Source organism: Streptopelia decaocto (assembly GCF_964273445.1).
Source record: "Streptopelia decaocto genome assembly, chromosome: 1".
Lineage (NCBI taxonomy): Eukaryota > Metazoa > Chordata > Aves > Columbiformes > Columbidae > Streptopelia > Streptopelia decaocto.
Window position 1 is genome coordinate 7,112,669 of NC_138663.1, and position 23,078 is coordinate 7,135,746.

The following is a 23,078-nucleotide window of genomic DNA, read 5'->3' on the forward strand; positions in this document are numbered from 1 at the left end:
ATAAAAGTGTATTTTTGCACTACAAACACATAAAGCTCTACACTGTCCTCTGAACACGTGATGGACACACAGTCAGACCATTATTTTTGCACTGTGATCAATGCAACTTTGCAAGTCTCGGATGCCAATAATTCTCCTCTCTTGAATTGGTTCGGGTGAGATTATTAGAACAAAACCAGAAAATGATGATCGCAGTTTATCCTCCTAGCTTTCACAAATGATAGGTTAGGGTTTAGCAGTTTAGTAAACTATAATCAATAATCCTTCTGTTTCTATAGTAATGCAAAAGCACTATATAGATTGTATCCAAATTGCTTAGTCCAAAAAGAAACGTGCACAAATTAAATAGAAGATAAATATATATCTCTACTATTCATTCAGCAATTTGTGCTGAGAAGAGCAAAAGTCCAGTTTGGACCTCATAAAATAATTAAGAATAAAGACAAAACAACATAAGCTTAATTATTATTATTTTAACATGTTAAAAATACAGTCACATCAAAATAGGATACACAGTTATAAAACTGTTGCGGATGACATAAGAAAATAGTGTGTATATATTTTATATATAAAAATCTACAGTATTTACTAATGCTGATACATATTTGGAGCCTTGCGTTGCTTGCACAAATAAATTGTACAACTTAGTTATGAATTACAGAACCATCATTAAACACTGAGATTATTACATTTAGCCACAATATTATATACATACATTTCTAAGCTGCTGGAAGCAATCAGAACTAAGTTAAGCCCAAATCATATTTACCTTCACAATTTTAGTTCAGAGTTTCAGTGTAGTGCTTTGCTACTGTTACTTCGCTGCAGTTTGCAATTTTTAAAATATAAAATTGCCCAGTTCATTAAAAATTACATCAGACACATTATATACACACACCAAAAAAAAAAAGGTTTTGAAATATACTAAGTAAATGTTACTTCCATTTGTAAAAATTGTTTTAATTCTGTACCTTAAAACTTACAGAGCCAACCTGCAGCAGTAATAGGCACTAAAGCTCATTCTTTAAAGGAAATAAAATTATCGATTTCTATGTTTTCAGTTAAGAAGCCTTACAAAACAAAAAGGTAACAGGACAACCTTCCAAACCATACAAAAATGGTCTTGATACCTATGTTTGGTACTTAAGTATTAGAAAAATCTCTGCTAAGCACTCCAAGGGCCTCTTCAGGTGAGACCCTCGTCTGTCTCCGCTCCCATTGCTTCCAACAAGAGCTCGGTGCATCCTACATGTGCCACTTCACCTGCCTTTTAAAAGATTTTTTACCCGCGATTCACAGTCAAGGAAAGGAAAACATGAAGTAGAAAAGGCTGCAAACACTAATTAAAACAAAAAAAAAATTACATTACCAGGAGTCTAAGCTTCCTATTAACAGGATCATTCTAGGGTAAAACACGGCACGGTCTCTCCGCAGCAGCGCCTGCGCAGTAATGGGCATGAACCCACCGGCTCTTTGGGGTAAAAAAGGGGCAAAACGTGCCGAAATTGAAAGGAAGGGGCACTGCATCCTCAGACAGCCCAGAGAATCTCAAGCTTCGACCAACTCTCAGACTCTTGCCTGTATTTTACAAGTGTCACGGAGCTGCTTGTTCTCCGATACCCTTTTTTTTTTAGTTTGACAGCACAGCAAAAAGCGATGGGTGCAGCACCATTTCTGCATCTGGCATTACTCTCACCATATAGAACAACAATCTGAAGGTAGATTTAGGTGAGAAGGTAAAAATTCCCCACTCTCGATGCACCTGAAAAACTAAAGACTGTCACAAATTCTAAGCACCATTTCTTAGCCAGATCAGAGACTTTTTTTGGCTTTCTGCTTTTGCCTGCCTGCTCCTTCTTGCGGAGGAAAACGACAAACAGTAGTCAAAGGAGAAGAAATTAACTCTCACATAAGATTAAATTAATAATCCCAAAGCATCTCTCCTGCCCAGAACAGACACTGGGATGCTGAGGCAGCTGTATAAAAACGACAGAAATTCCCATTCAAAATGAATGGCTTCTCAAATAAATTACACAGAAAAATTAATATGAAATAAAAGTACTTCACAAGCTTTGCCCAAAGTTAAATGCATTTACATTTAAACTCTTTAGCTCTTTTCCCTATGTGTTTGTGTATTCTAAGTGTGCACTCACCCGTGCACACACACACATCTATACAGTGCATTAACAATGTCAGTCAACATAAAACTTGTCAATGTATTACAGATTTTAGGCAGAAAGATCGTAACACCAGTTATTTAAATGTTAGGAACAACGACAGTCTTAACCACATCGTGTGTATGATCTTATTGCTATGTCTGTGTGCATCAGGTCACCTTCAACAGCTCCGGTGCAAGTCTAAGAACTCAACAAGCCTTCAATTAAAGTCTGAAACGCCTTTGAAATAGTGTTATTTTTGAGAGTCACACGAACTGTCTGCATTTCACAGAACTGAGGTGGATTACTGCTACCACAATCACGTTAACTTGCGTTTGGTTCTTGCCATTTTGCTAAGCACAGGCAGCTTCTCAGAGGAGCACAGACTCATGCATGGACAACCCGTCATTTCGATTTCGATAATGTTGGGCTTGAGCTGCTGGGTTTGGATATTGGTATTGTGGCGAACTGTGCTCTTCAAAGGTTGGTGAAGTCCTGTATCTTACCGGAGCATCCACAGAAACAGCAGGAAGACCATAGTCTTGAAAAGGTGTTGGCTGAAAATGCTGATATTTCTGGAAATTATCCAAGTGGCCCTTGTTAACATCTTGGCTCCAGGGCTGCCTGTAGGGTTCGTGTCTGTAAATACAGGTTGCATCTGGCCACTTTCGATCTTCTGGTAAATAATCCACTGGAGGGATTATGAATTTGACACCTGTGGGGGATCTTGAGTTGCTGGTATAAGCATCAACAGGAGCTACTTCTATCTGACCAGGGGTTGAGGAAAGAGGATTTTGGCGACTGGCAGGATAGGAATTCATTTGTGGTTTATCCGGAGAATAATCTACAGACACAAAAGGACCATATGGCCTACCAGAAGGGCTGGTTCGGTTCCCATGATAATGGAGAGGTACAGAACTTGTATTGCCTATATTGGGAACATGCTTTGGAGAATTTCCATGGTAAGTAGGTGGATTACTATAACATGGCAGCGGCTGTTTTACATTCAGTCCATGAGGTGGTCCATCAGATTGCGATGGATATTTTGGAGGTCTGGGTTGTGAAGCAAAGGTGTAATTATTGGGTATTTTTAACGGAGGTGGTATCTTTTCATTTTGCTTTCTTGGACTATTAGAATATGTCACGTGCCTAGGGCTCTGGGGATGAGCTCTCTCAAGCATCTCTTCAACAAGATTCTCATTCTCAGTGTCACCTTCTGGAACATTGTCATATTGAGATGCATTAGACCCTCGCTTACCTTCATCAGCATCCAAAACCCTCATCTTCTGCTTTACATTCAAAGGCTGCGTTTCTCCAGGACTTGGTGGTGGGCCCAAAACCGAATGGTTTATTGGCCTTCCTTTCACATCTGCACTAAGTTTCATTGTCTTTTCAATTATTTTGATATCAGACGGTTTATTCCACTTAGGTACAAATTCCCTTCTTGTATTCGAAGTAGCATTAGAATTTTGATTAGCAGTTGCATTATTATACTGTCTCGAGTTGTCCTGCTCTGTTGGCGGAGGCTTTCTTCTGGTATCTGCCTCACTTGCAGGCATACTACTTTGTGTCTCTGTTGGTCGAGGCTTTTGCTGTTTCAAGGAAGGTTTCTTTTCCACTGAATTAATTCTTTTTAGGTTATTCGGTGAACTTTCTAGCTCTTCTCCTTGGGATGGTCTCCTCTCTGTCTTACTTGTTGCTTGTGTCCCAGTGCTGTTTTGTCCATTAAGCATTGGAGTAGAGTTAAGCACAGCAGGCTGAGGTCCTGATGGAATCTGCCCCAGTGGCTTCTTTGGAAATTCATCTTCTTTACCTAAAACAAGAAGAGGAATAACATCAATTCACCTTTGTACAGGAGTCATCTTTGATCTGTTGGTCACGCAAGCAAAACCAGCTACGAACTCTATTACCTGGACCTCTCCCATTCTGCTTAAACACCTCAAAGGTTGTTTTGTATAGTGACACTGAACAAAGATTTGGTGTAAGCTCTCATCTCAACCAGTTGTTCTAGTCTTCCTTTCTACAGCTGATGCAATTTTGCCAAGCTTTTGCTCATTCATGACGCTGCTGCAAAAAGCAATTTTCCTAGATGCTGCTTTGGATCCAATACTTACTCTGTGTGTGACCCCCCTCACACTGTCCTTGTCCCATTAAGTAAACCACTCTCTCCACTTTAAAAATCCTTTCCAATACCCCTCTCCTGATCTATTCTCTTTCAATGTTCACCTTTTGTAAGCCATACTATCAATGCCTCGCCCAAGCTTCCTACCAGACATCTTTGTATGTTCTCTCCCTTCTGCACAGTTAAGTCCTTGTTCCCCCTCAACCCCCACCTAGAAATTTCATCCACAGTATTAAAAAGCTACAGTATAATAAAACACTCTATGCAGAAACATATTTTTTTCAGTCCAGTGTTCTATCAGTTATAGAACAACTGAAGTAGCTAATACTGATTCTACGTCATGATTTCATTTGAGAGCTCAATGGACAAATTTTGCCAAACACAAGGACACCATTTACTGAAATAGGATAAGAATGGAAAGTCCTCCCAGACAGGAGCTCAGCACATTGCAACAACCAGTGGTAAATATCAGTTATGTGGGACCCTGAACAGTCCACATTGTCACTACAGAAAGAATAAAGAAGCGTTTCATTGCTTCATGCTGCTCATAGAACAATTTACATCAGATTTTCCACTGCAGTCTTTTCTCCTTAGCAGTCAATACTCTTCATACTCTCAGCCAAAGCCTTTTATCATATCCACTTGCATATAACTTAATTGCGTAATACATTATTTGCCCATTACAAGTAGAAAAGGTCACGTACTTCTCATTAAATATATTAATCTAGATTTAATTTATTTGATGCTCAGTATTTCTCAAAATAAAAACCCAAACTTTTAAAGTCAGCATAACCAAACAAATCCTACTCACTCTGTATCTATTTATTAAGCAAAAGGTCTGTTGTAAGAAGAAAAAAAGATACGGTTACCCTCGCTTAAAAGTTATGCAATTTAAATTATATAAAATGGCTGTCAGTAAAATAATTTTGCTTTATCGTGCTGCTTCCTAAGACAAGAAATGTAGAATCTTTCTCCGTCATCAAAGATCAGAGAGTTAGCACCTCACTCTTTTTAGCTATTTGTAATTAAAATTCCTTTTATGTGTCTATATGTGCTCACAGGAACGAATACATACGGACTACTCTACCCCTGACACGAGTGCTGTGGTTAGAAGCGACCTATAGTCATTTTTACAGTCAATAGTACGAGTTCGGTCTTTGATGACGGGTTCATGACGGAGATACAGAGAGGAGAGCCAGCAGCCAAGGTCAGCATTATTTATTATAACAGCACAACAAACTACCAGCGCGGATCAATTGCTATATAAACTAAATGAAATCTTACAGTTTGTGCCAGCGAGGCCAGAGCAGGAGGACAGCGGAGAAGAACACACGTGTGTCAGGAGAAAATAACCCAATAAAAAGTACTTAACAAGAACAGTCTGGGTTCGCCAAACAATTAAACTAGCCTTTCCTTGATTTTTGAAGTCGTCATATGAGGCTAAAGGCCATACAGAAACCTACCCTTTACAAATACACAACGTCAGAAACTTCAGCTTACATAAAATAAATACAGCCTACCCAGGCTTTCTGTGGAAAAACCCTCCACTCTCATTTTCCCCTAATTGTCCTCTGCTCAATTATTATCAGAAATTAACAATTATTATTTAGGAAGTAATAATAATTATTCACTATTGTTAATCATTCTCTAGATAAAGAAACCTATGCTCTTACACTGAAAGTACTTGTTGTCCACCTTGCTACACCTTGGCAGAGGAATTACTCATGCTGAGCCCTCTCCCCCATTACTTACACCCAAGTAGAGATTCCACATGTTAAACTATCTTACAGGCCGATCCACCTGGCACATCCTACATGATGAGAACACCTACATGAACGGTTGCATGCGGGTTACACAGTGGGGTAACACCTCAGGATTAGGCTCCAACGAGCAGCTCTTGGAATTACAAGTCTCATGGTTTATTCTCTTTCCCCACTATTCACAAATCAGGCAAAAATCTGGAGCGCGGATTCAGAGATGAGGGGCAGGGAAGCGAGTTGCATGAATGCTGTAAATGGATGATTTGACAGATCTGCAATACATTGTCTGCTGCACCAGCCTCTTCACAAGCGTTCTTTATTCTTTATGAACAGCAGTTCACTTTCTGAACTTGCTTCCCTTTGGCAAAAGGCATTTGTACCATTTAATTCCAACTGCACCTTCAAACACACTGTCAGGCAAAGCTGAAGGTCTTGTCTTCTAAACAAAAGTGAATTTTGCTCATCATAAATATTCCTGACACTGGAACTATATATCACACTGCTCACTAATTTTTCCATATTTAAATAGCATGAAGTCTGAATTAAGAAACACCACTCAAAGTACCTACAGAATAGGCTTTATACACTGCTAACCCATTTATAACCTCTAGGTGATCGACAGCAGTTATGGGATAGCACAACAAAATGGCTCCTTGACTTCTCTAAATTATGTTCTTTCTGTCCTTGTATGCAATGAATGTTTTAAATAATTGTATTTTTCCATGCTTGAAATTCAGCTGTTCAAGCTGTATAAAAAACCCCTGAAGTTCCTCTAGTAGCTGCAATGCTGCTTTCCCTTGTACAAAGACGTTAAAAGCATGAACCGATGCCCTTTCTTCCAGCTCTGACTCTTCAAGAAATGCACACAGAGCAATACGTGATCCTTTGAAACACACTTGGTTGTACAATAAAGGTGGGGTTTGTGTGAGTTTTCTGCTTTTTTAATTTCACACACGTAAGGTCTCTTAATTACCATTAAGCTCTACTAAAGCCCAAGTGAGAATCCTGCAGACATTGGTTTGAATTCCGTCTAGGCTGCTTTGAAGATTATTTTCTGTCACCTTTCCTTCACATTTCAGGGTAAAAGAACACACTACAACCTGGTACACATGGGCTGCACTATCTAGATGATGTATTCTATAAAATGAATTACAGCTGCAAAATGACTATCAGAGAAGCTTTATTAGGTCTGCTGTGAAACTATTAAGACCCAACATTAACTCACGTACTAAATAACAAGCAAAGTGGTCTAAGGAAACAGTTGATTTAGAAGAAAACCTCTGCATTTTAACTGTGAGATGCCACGTTTATAGGCTGGTAATAGCAGAGGTTAGTGCTTTCAGGGAAAATATGGAATAATGTTTATGTGTGGAGGGTCAGCCGGGAAAAGGAGAAATATGGCTTTAAATCTTAGCCACGGGGCTTCCACAGAACTTGGTTTAACTCGACCTCAGAAAGAAACAAATGACACAACTTGCTTCATCAACACATTTGCACGTGAAACTTTAAGAAAGGCCATGTTGCTGGAGGGACTCGATTCAGTGATCAAAGCCACGAGGCACAGGCCTTGTTCTGGTTCAAAAGCGCTGGAGCTCTCATCACCTCCTGCCATAAAAAGCATTGGGAGAAGCTGTATAAGGATCTACGATGCTGCAGCACAAAGACATCCTGCGAACCAGCCACCTTCTAAAGGAAAACCAATCTGTTTTGAACTGCAAAATAGATATTTAATTCTAGTTTAAGCACATAGATCATACCTACATACACACAGCGCTGGCGCTTCCAGTGGAACTACCAAGTACCGTAAAAAACAAATAAAAACTGCTGAATTTCAAAAAAAGTCCACAAAATTAAATAAGTAGAGGATAACCATGTATCTTAATATGAGAAATTCTTCAAGTGCACAAAATACCATGCAAACTATGTCTGTGAATGCTCTAAGTAGTCCACTAGCAGCAAGAATAGCAAGAAAACCATGCTGCTGCATGCTGGCAAGGAAGAAAGAGGGTAATAGAAGCAAAAAGCTGAGGAGAATGCAATGCAAAAGCAAACCAAAGAAACCAAGTCAGCACAAATATCTCTACTGTTAAGAGGAACACAAACAGCTCACCAGAGAAGCATGCAAAAGAACTGATCCTTCCTCCAAGCCACGTGTCTTTTATCTACCAATTTTTCACTCCAAAACTGTCTAAAACCTCCCATGCAGCTCTCAACCACCATCTTTCCTTCTTCAACTGAAGCGACTGTTCAAACTCCTCAGAACTGAGCATGCGAAAAAGTTTATTTGGGATATTCAATCGAACATCTGTCTGTGCTGTTGATCCAAAGTCTGAGTTAATCCACTTTCTGGACATACCTGTCTGACTGAGGAACAGAGAGATGTTTGAATTCTACAAGAATGATTCCTGGAATAAGTGCTTTTCTATACAACCTATGATGTTTACACACAATGTTTGAAAGCATTTTAAAACTAGTAGTTAAGGCAAAGCTGTCCAGTTGATCTAAGATTGTTTTGGCAGCAAGCACTGCAGTCACTGAATGTGCCTTTGTCTTCTGAAGCAAACAGGGCATGTGGGTTTTTTCCCAGGTTGCCAGAATTTGAACAAGATGCAGAACAGGGTGACTCTCATCCTTATCCCCTATTCTTCCTTCAATAGAACAGCTTCCTAGACAAAGTTTAGTTCCCGGTTTAGTTATGGAGCAGGGACTATAGGATGTTTTATTTTTCCTTTAAAAGACAGGCAGTGATTTAGTTGGCTTGTATGCAGTATAGCATAAAATAGGCAAACAACACAAAAAATAGGGTGAAAAATGGGTGAGGAAGGAAAGAAATGGAAGTAGAGAGAGACAATTTAAGCAAAACAAGAACAATCAGGTGCTTGTTTGCTGCTGGTAAACATATTACCTGACATGAAAAGCAGCAAAGCAAATATGAGCAGAGCTGAGTGTTCCCAAAAAGATAAGGAATTCAAGTCATATTAAAGAAAGTTTCAGCCTCCTGACTTCTTCTGCTCTAACAAGTCTTGGTCACCACCCAGTGGAAGTTGATCTCAACTGCAAGACTTTTACAGATAATTGCTTCAGGAGGCACTAACAGCCTCATGCGTTGAACAGCAGACATATAATTGGAGTAAAGTGCTTTTAAGTGCTCTCTCCAGTGAATAACAGTCTAGTCCTTAATTTCAGCACCCGAATACATGCACTTTGACTACTCTAACACAGTTTTCAAGGATGGTAATGGTCATAAAAACAACTCTTAAAAATGACATCTCGATGTTTTGTGTTTATTTTCCATCAGTGACGTCCATCTTGCTTCTGCAGTTTACAAGTCCCAGAGAATTTTAAGGAAATTTAAGTGCCTGCACTAGAAGCTCAAGCCTGAAAATCAACCTCCGCTCGCCGTCCTTTTCACACCATCAGCGGCAAAGGGCTCGGTAAATGAAATCTTGCCTGACAAATTGGTGGTAGAACAAAATACATTTTTTGCCTTTCTGCTGCTTTTGTAGTGCTGACACTAAGCAAACTTACTTTATAAACATCTGCATTTAGATAAACAATAGAAATGTTAAGAAATTGGGTCATCAACCAGAGGACGGAGGTGGCCAGTTGTGTGTCTATCAGCTGCCTGTGCAAAAATCATTTCTAAAATTAAACACTTCGTTTTATGTCCCTAATTCCACATTTCTTCCACAAAATACTTTCTGGAATACAGTTCAAAATAGAAATATGAACAATGACCAATGTAACCATCTAGATGGTATTTTTAAAAAGCATGCAGGTTTCAAACAGTAAAGATTTTTAAATAATGCAAAGCCAATGTCTAAAACTGCTGAAAAGAATATACTAATTATATTAGTATAATTCCATATATTAATTTCCTTCATAATATTGCAAAGCAGTTGTATCACACAAAAAACAAGACGTATCAATTAGTTTAGTTAATTAAAACATGAAGTGCATTGTATGAAATAGCTACTTGTATATTCTTCAAGCACAAGTGAAGAATCCATAATTCCTCTGAAACAAAACACAACCAAAAGAGACACCATCAGAAACACTAAAGTCAAGCTGACTTACGTATTTCTATTGTTTTGGCTGTCAAAAGCATATTAACAGCAGAAAAGAGACACCCTTTAATAGCTAATTGACTTTGTATGTATTGCTGCATGGTCACAGATGAGTACTTAAAATAGACAAAAAAGATATTAATTGTAAGTTTAATAAAATATACCTTTAATGATAAACAGCAGGTAAATATTTAAAAGTTTGTGGGAAACTCAAGACTCAAAAGACTGTGAGAACTAGAACAACTGAATCAGAGTTTAAAGCTGGTATTACCATATGCAGAGATGGTGAAGTTGAACACTAGGACATTGGCAGATTCCAAGTGAGGCAATATTGCTTTAAAATTGAAGTGTGAGACCTTTCTCTCTGGAAAAGGCTGCTGTAAGGGCTATTAAACTTTCAGTCATTAAAAATAAACAATTAACTCAGTCCCAGGATCTCTATGTCCTCCTTTTTCAGATGATCTCATATCAAAAAATGGGTGAGGAACTGTCTGAAGAACAGACCTGAGCACCTTCAGCTGAGCCTGACTGACTTGTTTATGAAGCTCAAGCTTAATAAACTATTTTCAGTCATGTATTTTAAGCAGAATATTAAACTTCCAATGGTAAGCACTTTTTTATTATAGTCAGGCACTATAAAAAGATGGATTAATATATAAATATCATTTACTAAGCACTACATTATTTAGGTAGTCCTACAGGAGTAACTTAGAGTAAAGCGGGAAATCCCATCCACATCTTGTGAGCATTTCAGGAATTTTGCTATTGCTTTAAATAACAGCCGAGAAAAGAATCTGCACCAAGAAATTTTGGTGTATACCAAGAGAATTCCTTTCATTATCCTTGAATCAAGGAAGAGATTGTCCGCTCTGTGTCAGATCTGGCTCCTTGAGAAGGTGTAAACAGGATTCATATGAGGTTTAGGTGTGTTGTTGAAGAACCTGCCGTGGTGTGACCATCCTTCATGAAGTTCCAAGGCAATCTAGAAAACATCAATCGTCTTTTCTACTAAATTTGCCTGAGGATGTGTCAGAGAAGTACTTTAAATTGCAGTTTCCACTGTGTAACTGTCACAATCTGCCTCTCTGAGGGTTTGGCAGTAAAAAACATGTTTATCCACATGATTTACTGTCCCCGTAGTGTCAATGGAACAGGGATGCCCACCTTGAGTTTGAGAACATCACTGAAGTTGCAAGCCATCCTCAAAAGGTTGTAGTTGCCAAGTACAGGCCATCCTACACTGGCCACCGCTTAAGACAAGAAATTGCCACAAAGAGCAATGAAAATCTGCGGTCTGCTTTATGCAAAATAGCCCTAGTGTTGTCAAAAACATTTCACTGACATCCCAAATTCGCACGATCCCCTTAACATCCACGTTCTGGCTGAGCATTTGAAGGGTTTTATCAGGGAGAAAGCGCTAAACAAAGTCCTTCATTCCTCGCCGCTCTGAAGGGAACAAGGAGCTTCTTAATTCAGTGGGAGAAGACACGGAGGAAGCAACTCAGAGAAAGCTCCATCAGACAGACGCGGACATCCACTTTAAAATAACGCAAAAGCTATTACCTCTTTCAATATCCTACCGCAGCTTCCCCTGCTAGGGCAGGAAAATCCATACAGTCTGACAAAGGATGGCAGATGGAAAATTCCACTGAGCTTAATTAGCTCACAGCTATTCCTGGATGACTGATACTGATGCAACTGTAAGATGGAGACTCTCTTATTTTTCCTAATGTGTGTTTTTACCTTAGTTCTTAAAGGTGTAATTGTTGCACAATGCGAAAATTAAAAACAAACAAACAAAAACAAGTACAAGAAAGGATGTAGTTATCTGATTTCAGAAAACTAAGATAAACATCATTTTCTCGGGCTACAGTGGATATTCAAACAAACAGCCTGGTGGGTTTTGCGTGTATTACTGCATGATATATAATAGTTTCATAATTTTTATATGACATTGAAAGGAAAATAGTAAAAAGAGATTGGAGGTAGTAAAGATAGGAGAGACAGGTATGTGACAGTCTGATAGTCAGTCTGATAGACAGTCAGGCAGAAAAGGACCTGGGGGGACTAATTGACAGGAAGCTCAACATGAGCCACCAGTGTGCCCAGGTGGCCAAGAAGGCCAATGGTGTCCTGTCCTGTATCAAAAAGAGCGTGGTCAGCAGGACAAGGGCAGTGATCCTTCCCCTGTACTCTGCATTGGGGAGGCCACACCTGGAGTATTGTGTTCAGTTCTGGGCCCCTCAGTTCAGGAAAGACATTGAAGTGCTGGAGCGAGTCCAGAGAAGAGCAACAAGACTGGGGAAGGGACTTGAACACAAGACCTATGGGGAGAGGCTGAGGGAGCTGGGCTTGTTTAGTCTGGAGAAGAGGAGGCTTAGAGGTGAGCTCAGCACTCTCTAGAACTACCTGAAGGGAAGTTATAGCCAGGTGGGGATTGGTCTCTTCTCCCAGGCAGTCAGCAATAGGACAAGGGGGCATGGGCTTCAACTCTGCCAGGGGAAATTTAGGCTGGAGATTAGAAAGAAATTCCTTCCCTAGGGAGTGTAATGGCTTTGGAATGGCTGCCCAGGGAGGTGCTGGACTCACCGTCCCTGGAGGTTTTGAAACTGAGATTGGACATGGCACTTAGTGCCATGATCTAGTCAATGGACTGGAGTTGGACCAAGGGTTGGACTCGATGATCTCTGAGGTCTTTTCCAACCCAGTCGATTCTGTGAGTAAGCTGAACATCTAGAGAATGCTGAGAATCTACAGAAAAACATTATTGCCTGAAGACAGTGATTAGTAAAACCAAAATGAACATCTGAGCGGGAAAAGGAAAAAAAAAAAAATTCAAAGGCTTATGAAATTCATATGAAGAACAAACGAGGCAGCCTCACACATAGTAACGAATCAGCCAGATTTCCAAGGATTAAGATGATGACATTTTATACGTATTTTTTGAAAGTTTAAGTAACGTTCTCATCTACCCCTGGCAAAAACCTGCCCCACAGAGAGGTTTTCCCAGGCTACTTAGAAATCACAAAGAAAAAAGTTCAGTTCCTGATCCAGTGCTTCACTTTGGCTTTGCTTTTCCTATTTAAACTTAAACCTCCTTTACTGATTTTAAAAAACAAACAAAAGGCATTTTATTATCATTGGTGTCGTTTTAGCTATCCAAAAGAAAGAAAAACAATTACCATCCTGGAGTCTTATCAGAAGTTACATGTAAATGTACAAAGTATGAACCAAACAACTTGCATCCCATTGCCAAACTGTCTCAGCAAGGAGATACGTTCAGTACCCTCTACTTCACCACATTTGTGAAAAATCTACCCATCTCCAAACAATGAAAGTTTTCGAAGGGGAAGCTCCTTACCAGTCCAACATAACCACACAGAACTCTCTATTTAAAATGTAACAAAAAGCACACCCATGATCTATTTTCCGTGAACACAACTAAGTGGAATTGATGCCAAAAGACAAAATTGCTCATTGAGGTATTTGCTCACATCTCGTCACCGTGACCAAGCATTGGTTACAACAAGTTGTCTGATAAAGCTGACAGCTGAAGAGGAGTGTGGGAAAGAGCAAGTTGCTCTAAAGAGTAAGTCAAGATCAAAACTCTGCTTGTGGGAAAAGGCTGGAGAGAAGGTAGGATGGGAAGGCTGTGATTCGGAAGGGGAAGAAGCAGTGAGAAGAGGAACATGAAGAACCACAGACTCACAGAACATAGTCTGTAGGCAAGGACTGAGCAGATGAAAAGACAACAGCATGAAGTAGGCTTAGATCCATTGTGGGTGGGAGAACATGTACAGGAGAGATGTGATAGAGTCAGAAAGAGGGTAAAACACAGGAACGGGGAGAAAGAGACATGGGAAACTCTGACAAGAGGCCAAGATGATGAGAACCAAATGTACAGAAAGTGTTTAAAAGGCATTTAGATGAGGTTCTTAGGGATATGGTTTAGTGCTAGAGTTAGGTTATAGTTGGACTCGATGAACCTGAGGGTCTCTTCCAACTGAAATGATTCTGCAATTCGATGTATGTAACTCCAGAGTGATTGATGTGCTGAAGAACCTGATGAAACAGTTATTTATTTGTGATGAGTAATCCTGAAACAGCCCAATACTGCATGTAACAAATAACGTCTACAGAAACAGAAAGATGAAGTTCATTAATGCAAGAGCTTCAGAAACAAATTATCACACCAATGCTACATAGGCAAACTTTATTCTGACACTTCTTAACTTCTGAAAGCTAACAAAGTTATTTTATGGTAATTTCTGCCTTTTTTTTAAAAAAAACATGTATTCTTTCTCATATACTATTTTACAACTAATAAAGAGAAATAAAAAGGACTCTGGATAATTGCAAGAAAAAATCTAATTAAAGATTGTGGAGATAATAGAATCTTAATACAGAAAGAAGAATCCTATACATGTTTCGTAAGTAGCGCCCCATGAAACAACCATCTCCAGTCTGCAACCAAAAAACACAAACACAACAGCTGAGAAGAAATGAAGAACATAACTCAGTTAAATATCCAGAAGGTCCATCACCTGCAAACAATTAAAAAACTGGATTTGACTAATAAAAGCAACTATTTGACCTGAAGTTTTACAGCTAAGCAAGCTACAATACAGCCTGGATTCTCAGACATCGCTGTTGGTTCAAATAATTTGAAACCTTAATCCACAATCTTAAAGACTCTATAAATCTAAATTAATAAAATTATGAGAACATCCACTGGATGTTTTCAAGTGCTTTTGCTATTAGCTTGCAACCAATAAGCAAAACACACACAAAAGAGAGCAAACTCATGAAATGGCGTTGATTTGAAGCTGTAACATAGTTGTGGAAAACAAACAAACTATGCAGTGATGAAGACAAACATTTGCATAATTTTTAACAGCATGAATTAACACTTCAAAAATGGACAATGTTCAAATAGCTTCAAATACCTAAATCTGCATGTGTACAAGTTTCTTACCAGCTACTGGCAAATCCAGCTTTGCTCGTTTCAATTCTGATATAGAATTTTGGAGCTGGTCTATTACAAAGTCATCTTCATAGAAGAAATCCTTGGCTAAAGAGTCTTGCAGGAATTCTACAAGCTCTTCCATTTGTAATTTCATCAGATGCTCTACAGAAGAAAAATATCATACATAAAACAGATACCTTGATTAGGAATATTTAAAGAAGGAAAACGTATTAGATGCTTTGTTACCAAAGTAGAATGAAAAGCACTTAAGTAGATAACAGAACTTTACACTAGAAACCTATAAAATGCATTAAAAATTCACTTGCAAATCAGCATGGAAATGCTTTCTAATTATCATTTTCTACTTAGGACAATGTTTTCCAAGAACAGGGATCTTCAAAAGGCTAAATATAAGTCACCCTCCTTCAGCCTTCTTACATTCAACAGCTTCAGGCCTTTATTTTTCAGCCTGCATCCTCACCTTACAAAACCCTCCTGTAGATCCATATAACATACATCATTCTCCCTGATTAACAGCTTTGAAACGCAGTAAAACATTTTTAAAATTGACATTTACGGTACCCCCATTCACAACTGAATTAACTTCCAGTGAAATGATGACAGCGGTTCACACTTCAGAACCATTGCTTCAGGCTCTCTGAAAATTCAGGTACTTTTTATTGCTTCAATTAATTCGGGTCATATTTTGAAAGTCATTTTACAGTTATCACATTATTTTTCTTTCCCTTTTTACACAGCAGTGAGGCCACGTTTCCTACACGAACCTATACTTGGTTTGCAAGGCTGTCACTGCAAACCTATGTCACTTCTTCAAGCACACGTACCTCTGCAAAAGTTCCAGTATGTACAACTGCTATGCAAAACACATCAAAAATATTTTTGCATTAGAATAAAAATGCTCTTGGCAGGTATTCACAGAATCACAGAATGTCAGGGATTGGAAGGGACCTCCAAAGCTCATCCAGTCCAATGCCCCTGCCGGAGCAGGAACACCCAGATGAGGTTACACAGGAAGGTGTCCAGATGGGTTTGAATGTCTGCAGAGAAGGAGACTCCACAACCCCCCTGGGCAGCCTGTTCCAGTGTCTGTCACCCTCACTGAGAACAAGTTTCTTCTCATATTTAAGTGGAACCTCTTGTCTTCCAGTTTGAACCCATTACCCCTTGTCTTACCATTGGTTGTCACCAAGAAGAGCCTGGCTCCATCCTCCTGACACTCACCCTTTATATATTTATAAATATTAATGAGGTCACCCCTCAGTCTCCTCTTCTCCAAGCTCAAGAGCCCCAGCTCCCTCAGCCTTTCCTCACACGGGAGATGCTCCACTCCCTTCAGCATCTTCGTTGCCCTGCACTGGACTCTCTCCAGCAGTTCCCTGTCCTTCTGGAACTGAGGGACCCAGAACTGGACACAATATTCCAGACGTGGTCTCCCCAGGGCAGAGTAGAGGGGAAGGAGAATCTCTCTTGACCTACTGACCACCCCCCTTCTAATCTACCCCAGGTACCATTGGCCTTCCTGGCCACAAGGGCACAGTGCTGGCTCATGGTCATCCTGCTGTCCACCAGGATCCCCAGGTTCCTTTCCCCTACGCTGCTCTCTAATAGGTCATTCCCCAACGTATACTGGTACCTGGGGTTGTTCCTGCCCAGATACAAGACTCTACACTTGCCCTTGTTATATTTCATTAAATTTTTCCCCGCCCAACTCTCCAGCCTGTCCAGGTCTCTGGATGGCAGCACAGGCTCTGGCGTGTCAGCCACTCCTCCCAGCTTGGTGTCATCAGCAAACTTGCTGACAGTCACTCTATTCCCTCATCCAAGTCATTGATGAATATATTGAATAGTACTGGCCCCAGTACTGACCCCTGAGGCACTGCACTAGATACAGGCCTCCAACTGGACTCTGCCCCATTGACCACGACTCTCTGGCTTCTTTCCTTCAGACAGTTCCCAGTCCACCTCACTACCTGATCGTCCAGACCGCACTCCCTCAGTTTCGCAGCAAGGATGCTGCGGGAGACTGTGTCAAACGCTTTACTGAAGTCAATTCCACAATGGCACTTTGGATAGCTCTCCCATCAGTGTTTTTAAAAGTAGACAAGACACTGAAAAATCAGAATGTGCCTTGTGCCACATTCTCTGTTGGTCATCAAATCTTCTCTTTGCCATAAGCTACTCTTGGTGATGATTGTGGAGGAAGTTGTTATGTACTTGCTAAGCAAGCAAACCTGCACTTTTTTCCTCAGGTCTTCCCATAAAAAGAGCAATAAAAAAACCCAAGTAGATGTTTATTTGCAAATAAAGAAGATAAACCAAAATGCTGAGCATAACGACTTGCCTCTAAATGTTTAGCTTTCTTAAGTACTATAATTAAAAAAGTAACCTTTTTCATTTTTCAAAGCAGTTTATGAACTAACTAAAGAAGACACCCCAGTGAGACCAGGAGTTCAAGGAGGGGAAACTAGAAGCAAATTAAGATATCAATTCTGCAGAGTTCATGCAGGCCTCTGAATTTAAATAGAGTTAAATGACTTCTTTACGCAAGCCAAAGTCCCAAAATAAGACTATCAAACTCGAGCTACAAGATATCATCCCAAGAAATGCTCAAGTGACTTAGAAGCTAACATCCATCCTCCAACAGATGTCCTTTGGAACTCAAGGTGCTAAATCACTTTGGGGAACTATGTGTAGATACTTGAAAGAATTCTGTTCAAAATCTCAAATTTTACTGAACTTGAAGGCAAGTGATGGAAGACAAGGCCACCTGGGTAGACTATCGAAATGCTGAATTTTAATCACATTCTTGGACAAAGAGTGGTATAAAGAGAGACATGCACTGGTTGTATGTCTGAGTTGTTTGCCGACAGAATTTCAGGTATTTTGTGGCATACTCTGGATTCTTTGTGTACTCTTTTCATTAATTTAAATCCTGTAGGGGCTAACAAACTGTTTCCAAACCATGGAACTACAACAGGTTTCCCCATTGTTTAATCAGCAATACAGCTCAACTCATGTCAAAGTTTAAATATTTATGACAGTAAGAAAGTTATTTATCTTCAGCAATCACACACATTAATAAGGCAAAGACTTTTATCTTTCTGTGAATTAGGAAAGAAAAATACCCACCAAAACCAGCATAAGGCAAATGGGAAAGAGATTTTTTTCACACATCAAGCTACAGAAAATTAGAACAAAACCAGCTGAATAGCTGTTTAGCATTCAAATATATGAGAGATTTCTTACTTCTGTGTAATTTCAGGATTGTGTAAGACATAGCAGTGAGAATCCGCTCTCCTTCAAGTATGTAGATATCCCAGATCCTGAGGCATAACGTAAAGGGAGTCTGCAATGACAGAATCAGGCAACGCCGTGAAAACAGTGTGTGCCAAGTCAGAATTAATAACAGAAACTGGAAAACATACTCACACGATCAAGGAAACACTGGAAAAACCACTTGGTTGTGTAAAAGCTTGTGGTCATATCCTGCGAGTCCTGTGAAAATGCAGTTTAAAAATACAAAAATCAAGTCATGTCTTGCACGGTTCACAAACAAACATTTTCACCTTGAGTCCAACTTACCAAATATTCACCCTAAAGAATTTAACTACATGAAATACTGTTACTTCAATCTAACATATACGATTTCTGTCTTTCATAGTTTTTCTTTGTCAACTTCACCACCTGAAGAAACATACATTTGGAGGTGCAGATATATTAACATGTCTTAAAACTTCATCTTATTCTTAGGACAGAGGTAACAGAGGATTAAATCCTCTCTCAAGAAGATAAATCAATATTCTGGAGCAACCAAAGTTCAGGCGCTGGGTCCATTTAGTCTTCAGTTTCTCTGTAGCAAGGCTGCCAATTCATGGAAAAGGTTGAAAAGATGTTGTGTCAAGAATACCTAATCTACCAGAAACCAGCCTGAAACAATCAAATTCTCCAAACACAAGACCTCAAAACACCACTTAGACTGATCAAAATTTCATTCCTTAATTAAGGGGCCTAATTTCTCCTAGAGTATAGATAGTCCATAAGATGGCTAAAGCTTCTTTGCAGTTTCATGGGGCTCTTTGAAATTCTTTACACAGACAAAAGGTCAAAGTAAAAGCCGAGAAGAAATTCTGAATTTTAACCTTGGGATAACATCATATTCCATGCTTGCAACATTCAGCTTTTCTAAGAAATTCAAGTATACAAATGCTGAATAAGCAATGGGCCAAATCATTCTGGTTTATCTACAGGCTTTACCTTCAGCTTTCAGCGAGTTGAAACTGGCTCATCTTAGTGATACATTCACCGTAAGAAGTGAGGAAAAAATAATTCTTAATATAATTGAAATAATCCTTGAGTTTTTCATTTGGAAAAGCAGACAGAACTAAAAATACCTTATTTTGAGGTTTTTCTAACCTGTAGGAATAGCCATTGGCCTACTGAGACACAGATATAATGGCCCATTCCTTTCCCTGATTAAAAACTGATCGCTATAAAACTTAATGCCACTAAACTAATCCACACACACAAAAGAACCAAGTTCTGCTTTAAAAGTGAAAATAAAAACATAGAATAAATACATAGGAAGAGTGAACATGTTCTGGATGCCTCTAAAGAAGTGGCCAAAACTCCCTTAGAAGTGAGCTATCAAATCATTTGATCTCAATTAGTTTTTTCAGTTACTAAAGCAACTTTCAGCACTTTGCTGGAACTTTCTTTTTCAAGTGATCCAAGATGGGGGGGAGACAAAACAAAAAGGAGTTCTTGATTATTAAATGCAGTAATCAGAGGTCTATAAGCAATATACAAAATAAAGTTTCGTAACGTGCCAGCCTCAGGTTGTGTCACCTCTATCACGTATAGATCTTTTTGGATTTTTATTAAGTATAAGGGCCTTTTTTACTGCTAAACCCACCCAGTCTTCTTGGAATTATTCTTTATTTTGTTCCTGAAACGTGACAATCTCAAGAATAAGCCTATATTTCTAAGCAAGAATCAGTATCTTGCATGTACTGTAAAAACTAAATGAACAACTTTCATTTCAGAGTCAAGTTAGTTACAGAATTGGTCTTTTTTTCTTTAAATATGACAAGATCATCTTGCATGATCAATTTTCACTTGACCTTTCAACAGAAGAGCGTTCTTTTTCCTAACCAGATCTAATTCCATGTTATGAGCAGGTCTTCCAATGTGTTGTTAAAAAGAGACATTAAATTCTATTTTACAATACAAGAGGCACACATGAGATGCAATTCATCATTGCCAAGCTGCCGGTCTGCTCCCAAAATTTATTCTTATTTCTTTTTTCTAAGGAGATAAACATAACATAAAGAAATTAATATAGTCCTGGGAAGGTAATGTTGGAAGCAGCCACCACTCTTAGAAGATGTTGCTGCAGCTGAGCATCTCTTACACTTTTCTTTTAGGACCTGAAAATGGGATTCTGGCAGAACCAATGTGATTGTAGAAGAAAATTCTTGGTGACTATTGGAAAGGCATTAGAAAAATAAGTTGTTCTTTAGAATAAATCAAGCCAATATTAGAAAAAAAGAGCATATTATTTCCTATTTTAGAGCGTTAGAAGAGACAGCGCTCAACATTAAGTTTAATGAAAATACTACTATGTGCAAATTTTAAAAGGACCGTTCACTCCTCTTTTTTAAATAGAGATTAAACCAGTTTCATTTCAAAGTCACCCCTGTCCAGATATGAGCCACAAAGCTCTACATACAATGAAGTTTTGACAAAATGTATTAACACCAGCTCGCTATACACCAGTTTGTACCAGGCCAGGTAGAAGGATCACATATTTTCTTTAACACAGAGGTCAAAAGTGAGACAGACACACAATTTAATCACTGTTGGGCTTCAGTTTTACCATCACTCAGCCAAGGTGCACCATGACTTTGTAATAAAAACACCAGCACTTCTGCCTCTTGGAGCTTTACATTGTATTTTTTTAGATTTTAGGTATTCTTAACCCAATGGGTTAACATGAAGTGAAACAAAGTAGCAAGTTGTAAATCAGTATTGCGTTAATTTAAAGACTTACCAAATGCTGCTTAAGTCTGGACAAAAATTTTTTCAGTATTTTGTCATGATGTTCTTGAAACCTCAAGAGTTTTGGAAACCCAGGAATAAAAAAACCTAAGAAAAGAAGTTGATCACGTAACAAGTGTATTTACTATAAAAAGGACATTTTAAAAAGGCATTCAGAGCTCTGAGAACATTATCATTCAATGAGCACTGTATATGAACAGATATTCGGAGCAATATTATGATATCCACACATGGATGCGCGCATACTCCTGCCTAAATGACTGCAAGAAAACTTCAATACGTTCCCTTAGCGACTATGAGTAGATTATTAATGGTATAAGACAGTAGATTCATCAGTCCTATGTTAGTTTACCTGCTATAAGATCATGCGGGAAAAAAACTAAAACTTTTAAAACAAGATGACATAAATCAGGATTATACCTAACAAATTCACAATAGAAGGGCAAACAGCACAGGCAGCTACAAGAACTGTCTGCACTGAAGAAAACACCATTAAAAAACAACCAAAAGGGAGGGATATTCTTCCAAGACAAATATCATTACTATATAGTATGAAGACTGTGAGCTCACACAGCTGAAACTAAGGGCATATAAAAAACCTTGCGCAGTCTTAGTGATGATATGCTGGAGAAGGAAAGCACTAAGATCCCCTTTCAACTGAGTTAAGAGCAGAGTTTAAAAAAGGCTTAGAGCAAATACATAATATCAGCCAAAACACCTGAAATGTAAAGGGAAGCTGGTACAGGTACACAGCAGGAAAAGAGACCATTCAAACAAGATCCTTCAAAAAGCTGAAGCTGCGTTCAGATCAGAAAAACAGAGATGATCAATCACTGGCTGTATAAAAACTCCCTCCCTGCCCCAAAAAAGAGATATTAAAAAAGTATTAATAGACTTGTTTTCAAGCATCTTGGAAATAGATGAGTTTTAAAGTTTCCCTTCCAGAATCTACAGTGATATTTACAGTAATGCTGCACTGTGGCATAAACTCCTTTAAAACATATACATGGAAAGAATCGTAGAAAATCTAGTTTGGAAGGGACTGATGAAGTTTATCTGGTACAACCTGCTGAAAGCAGGATCTTAGATTAGGGTATATTCAATAAATTATACAACGGAGAACATTTCAGTTCTAATTAGGGTTTTTTCAGCATATCTATAAATGCAAAATTCCTTAGCAGATGTTGCCAAGACAGTTTCATTTGTGCATAAACATGGGGCACGATGGTTTGTTTGGCCCACAGATGAACTTCATCCAAACTCTTGGGCTGCTCAAAGTTCCCTCCTCCCCTTTCTGATGACCTGGCAGGTGCTTGTCCTGTAACTGGGGGGGAAAGTAGATGGGAAGAAATGAAGGAGGGAGAGAGGGAGGCCTGAATGGGGTATATTCAGTAACACTGATGAAGGCAGTGCGCTGGGTCAAGCTGGAGAAGTGGACCCATGAGAACCTCATGAGGTTCAACACGGCCAAGTGCAAGGTCCTGCACATGGGTCGGGGCAACCAGGCTAGGAATGATGCCATTGAGAGCAGCCCTGCCGAGAAGGACTTGGGGGTGCTGGCGGATGAGAGATCGGACATGAGCCGGCAATGTGCACTTGCAGCCCAGAAGCCAATGGTGTCCTGGGCTGCATCACAAGGAGCGTGGGCAGCAGGTCAGGGAGGTGATTCTGCCCCTCTGCCCCGCTCTGGTGAGACCCCACCTGCAGTGCTGGTCCAGCTCTGGGGTCCTCAGCACAGGACACACATGGACCTGTTGAAAAGGGGCCAGAGGAGCCACAGGAATGATCCGAGGCTGGAACAGCTCTGCTGGGAGGACAGGCTGAGAAAGTTGGGGTGTTCAGCCTGGAGAAGCTCCAGGGAAACCTTATTGTGGCCTTTCAGTGCTTAAAAGGCCTGTAAAAAAGATGGCAACAGATTTTTTTTAGCAG

General features: G+C 39.4%; 1 protein-coding gene across 3 annotated transcripts in view; it reads right to left on the bottom strand.

Moving 5' to 3' along the window:
- Window positions 1-453: 453 nt before the first annotated feature.
- The window catches only part of USP6NL (USP6 N-terminal like), a 128,876-nt gene continuing 106,251 nt past the window's right edge, over window positions 454-23,078 (bottom strand). For all 3 annotated transcript variants that reach the window (XM_082072689.1, XM_082072690.1, XM_082072688.1), the window contains 5 exons: window positions 21,142-21,236; window positions 18,522-18,587; window positions 18,339-18,438; window positions 15,081-15,233; window positions 454-3,969 (listed from right to left, as the gene is read on the bottom strand). In XM_082072689.1, the coding sequence (XP_081928815.1) occupies window positions 2,528-3,969; window positions 15,081-15,233; window positions 18,339-18,438; window positions 18,522-18,587; window positions 21,142-21,236 (1,856 nt within the window). In that variant the 3' untranslated portion in view covers window positions 454-2,527. The remainder of the gene's footprint in view (window positions 3,970-15,080; window positions 15,234-18,338; window positions 18,439-18,521; window positions 18,588-21,141; window positions 21,237-23,078) is intronic.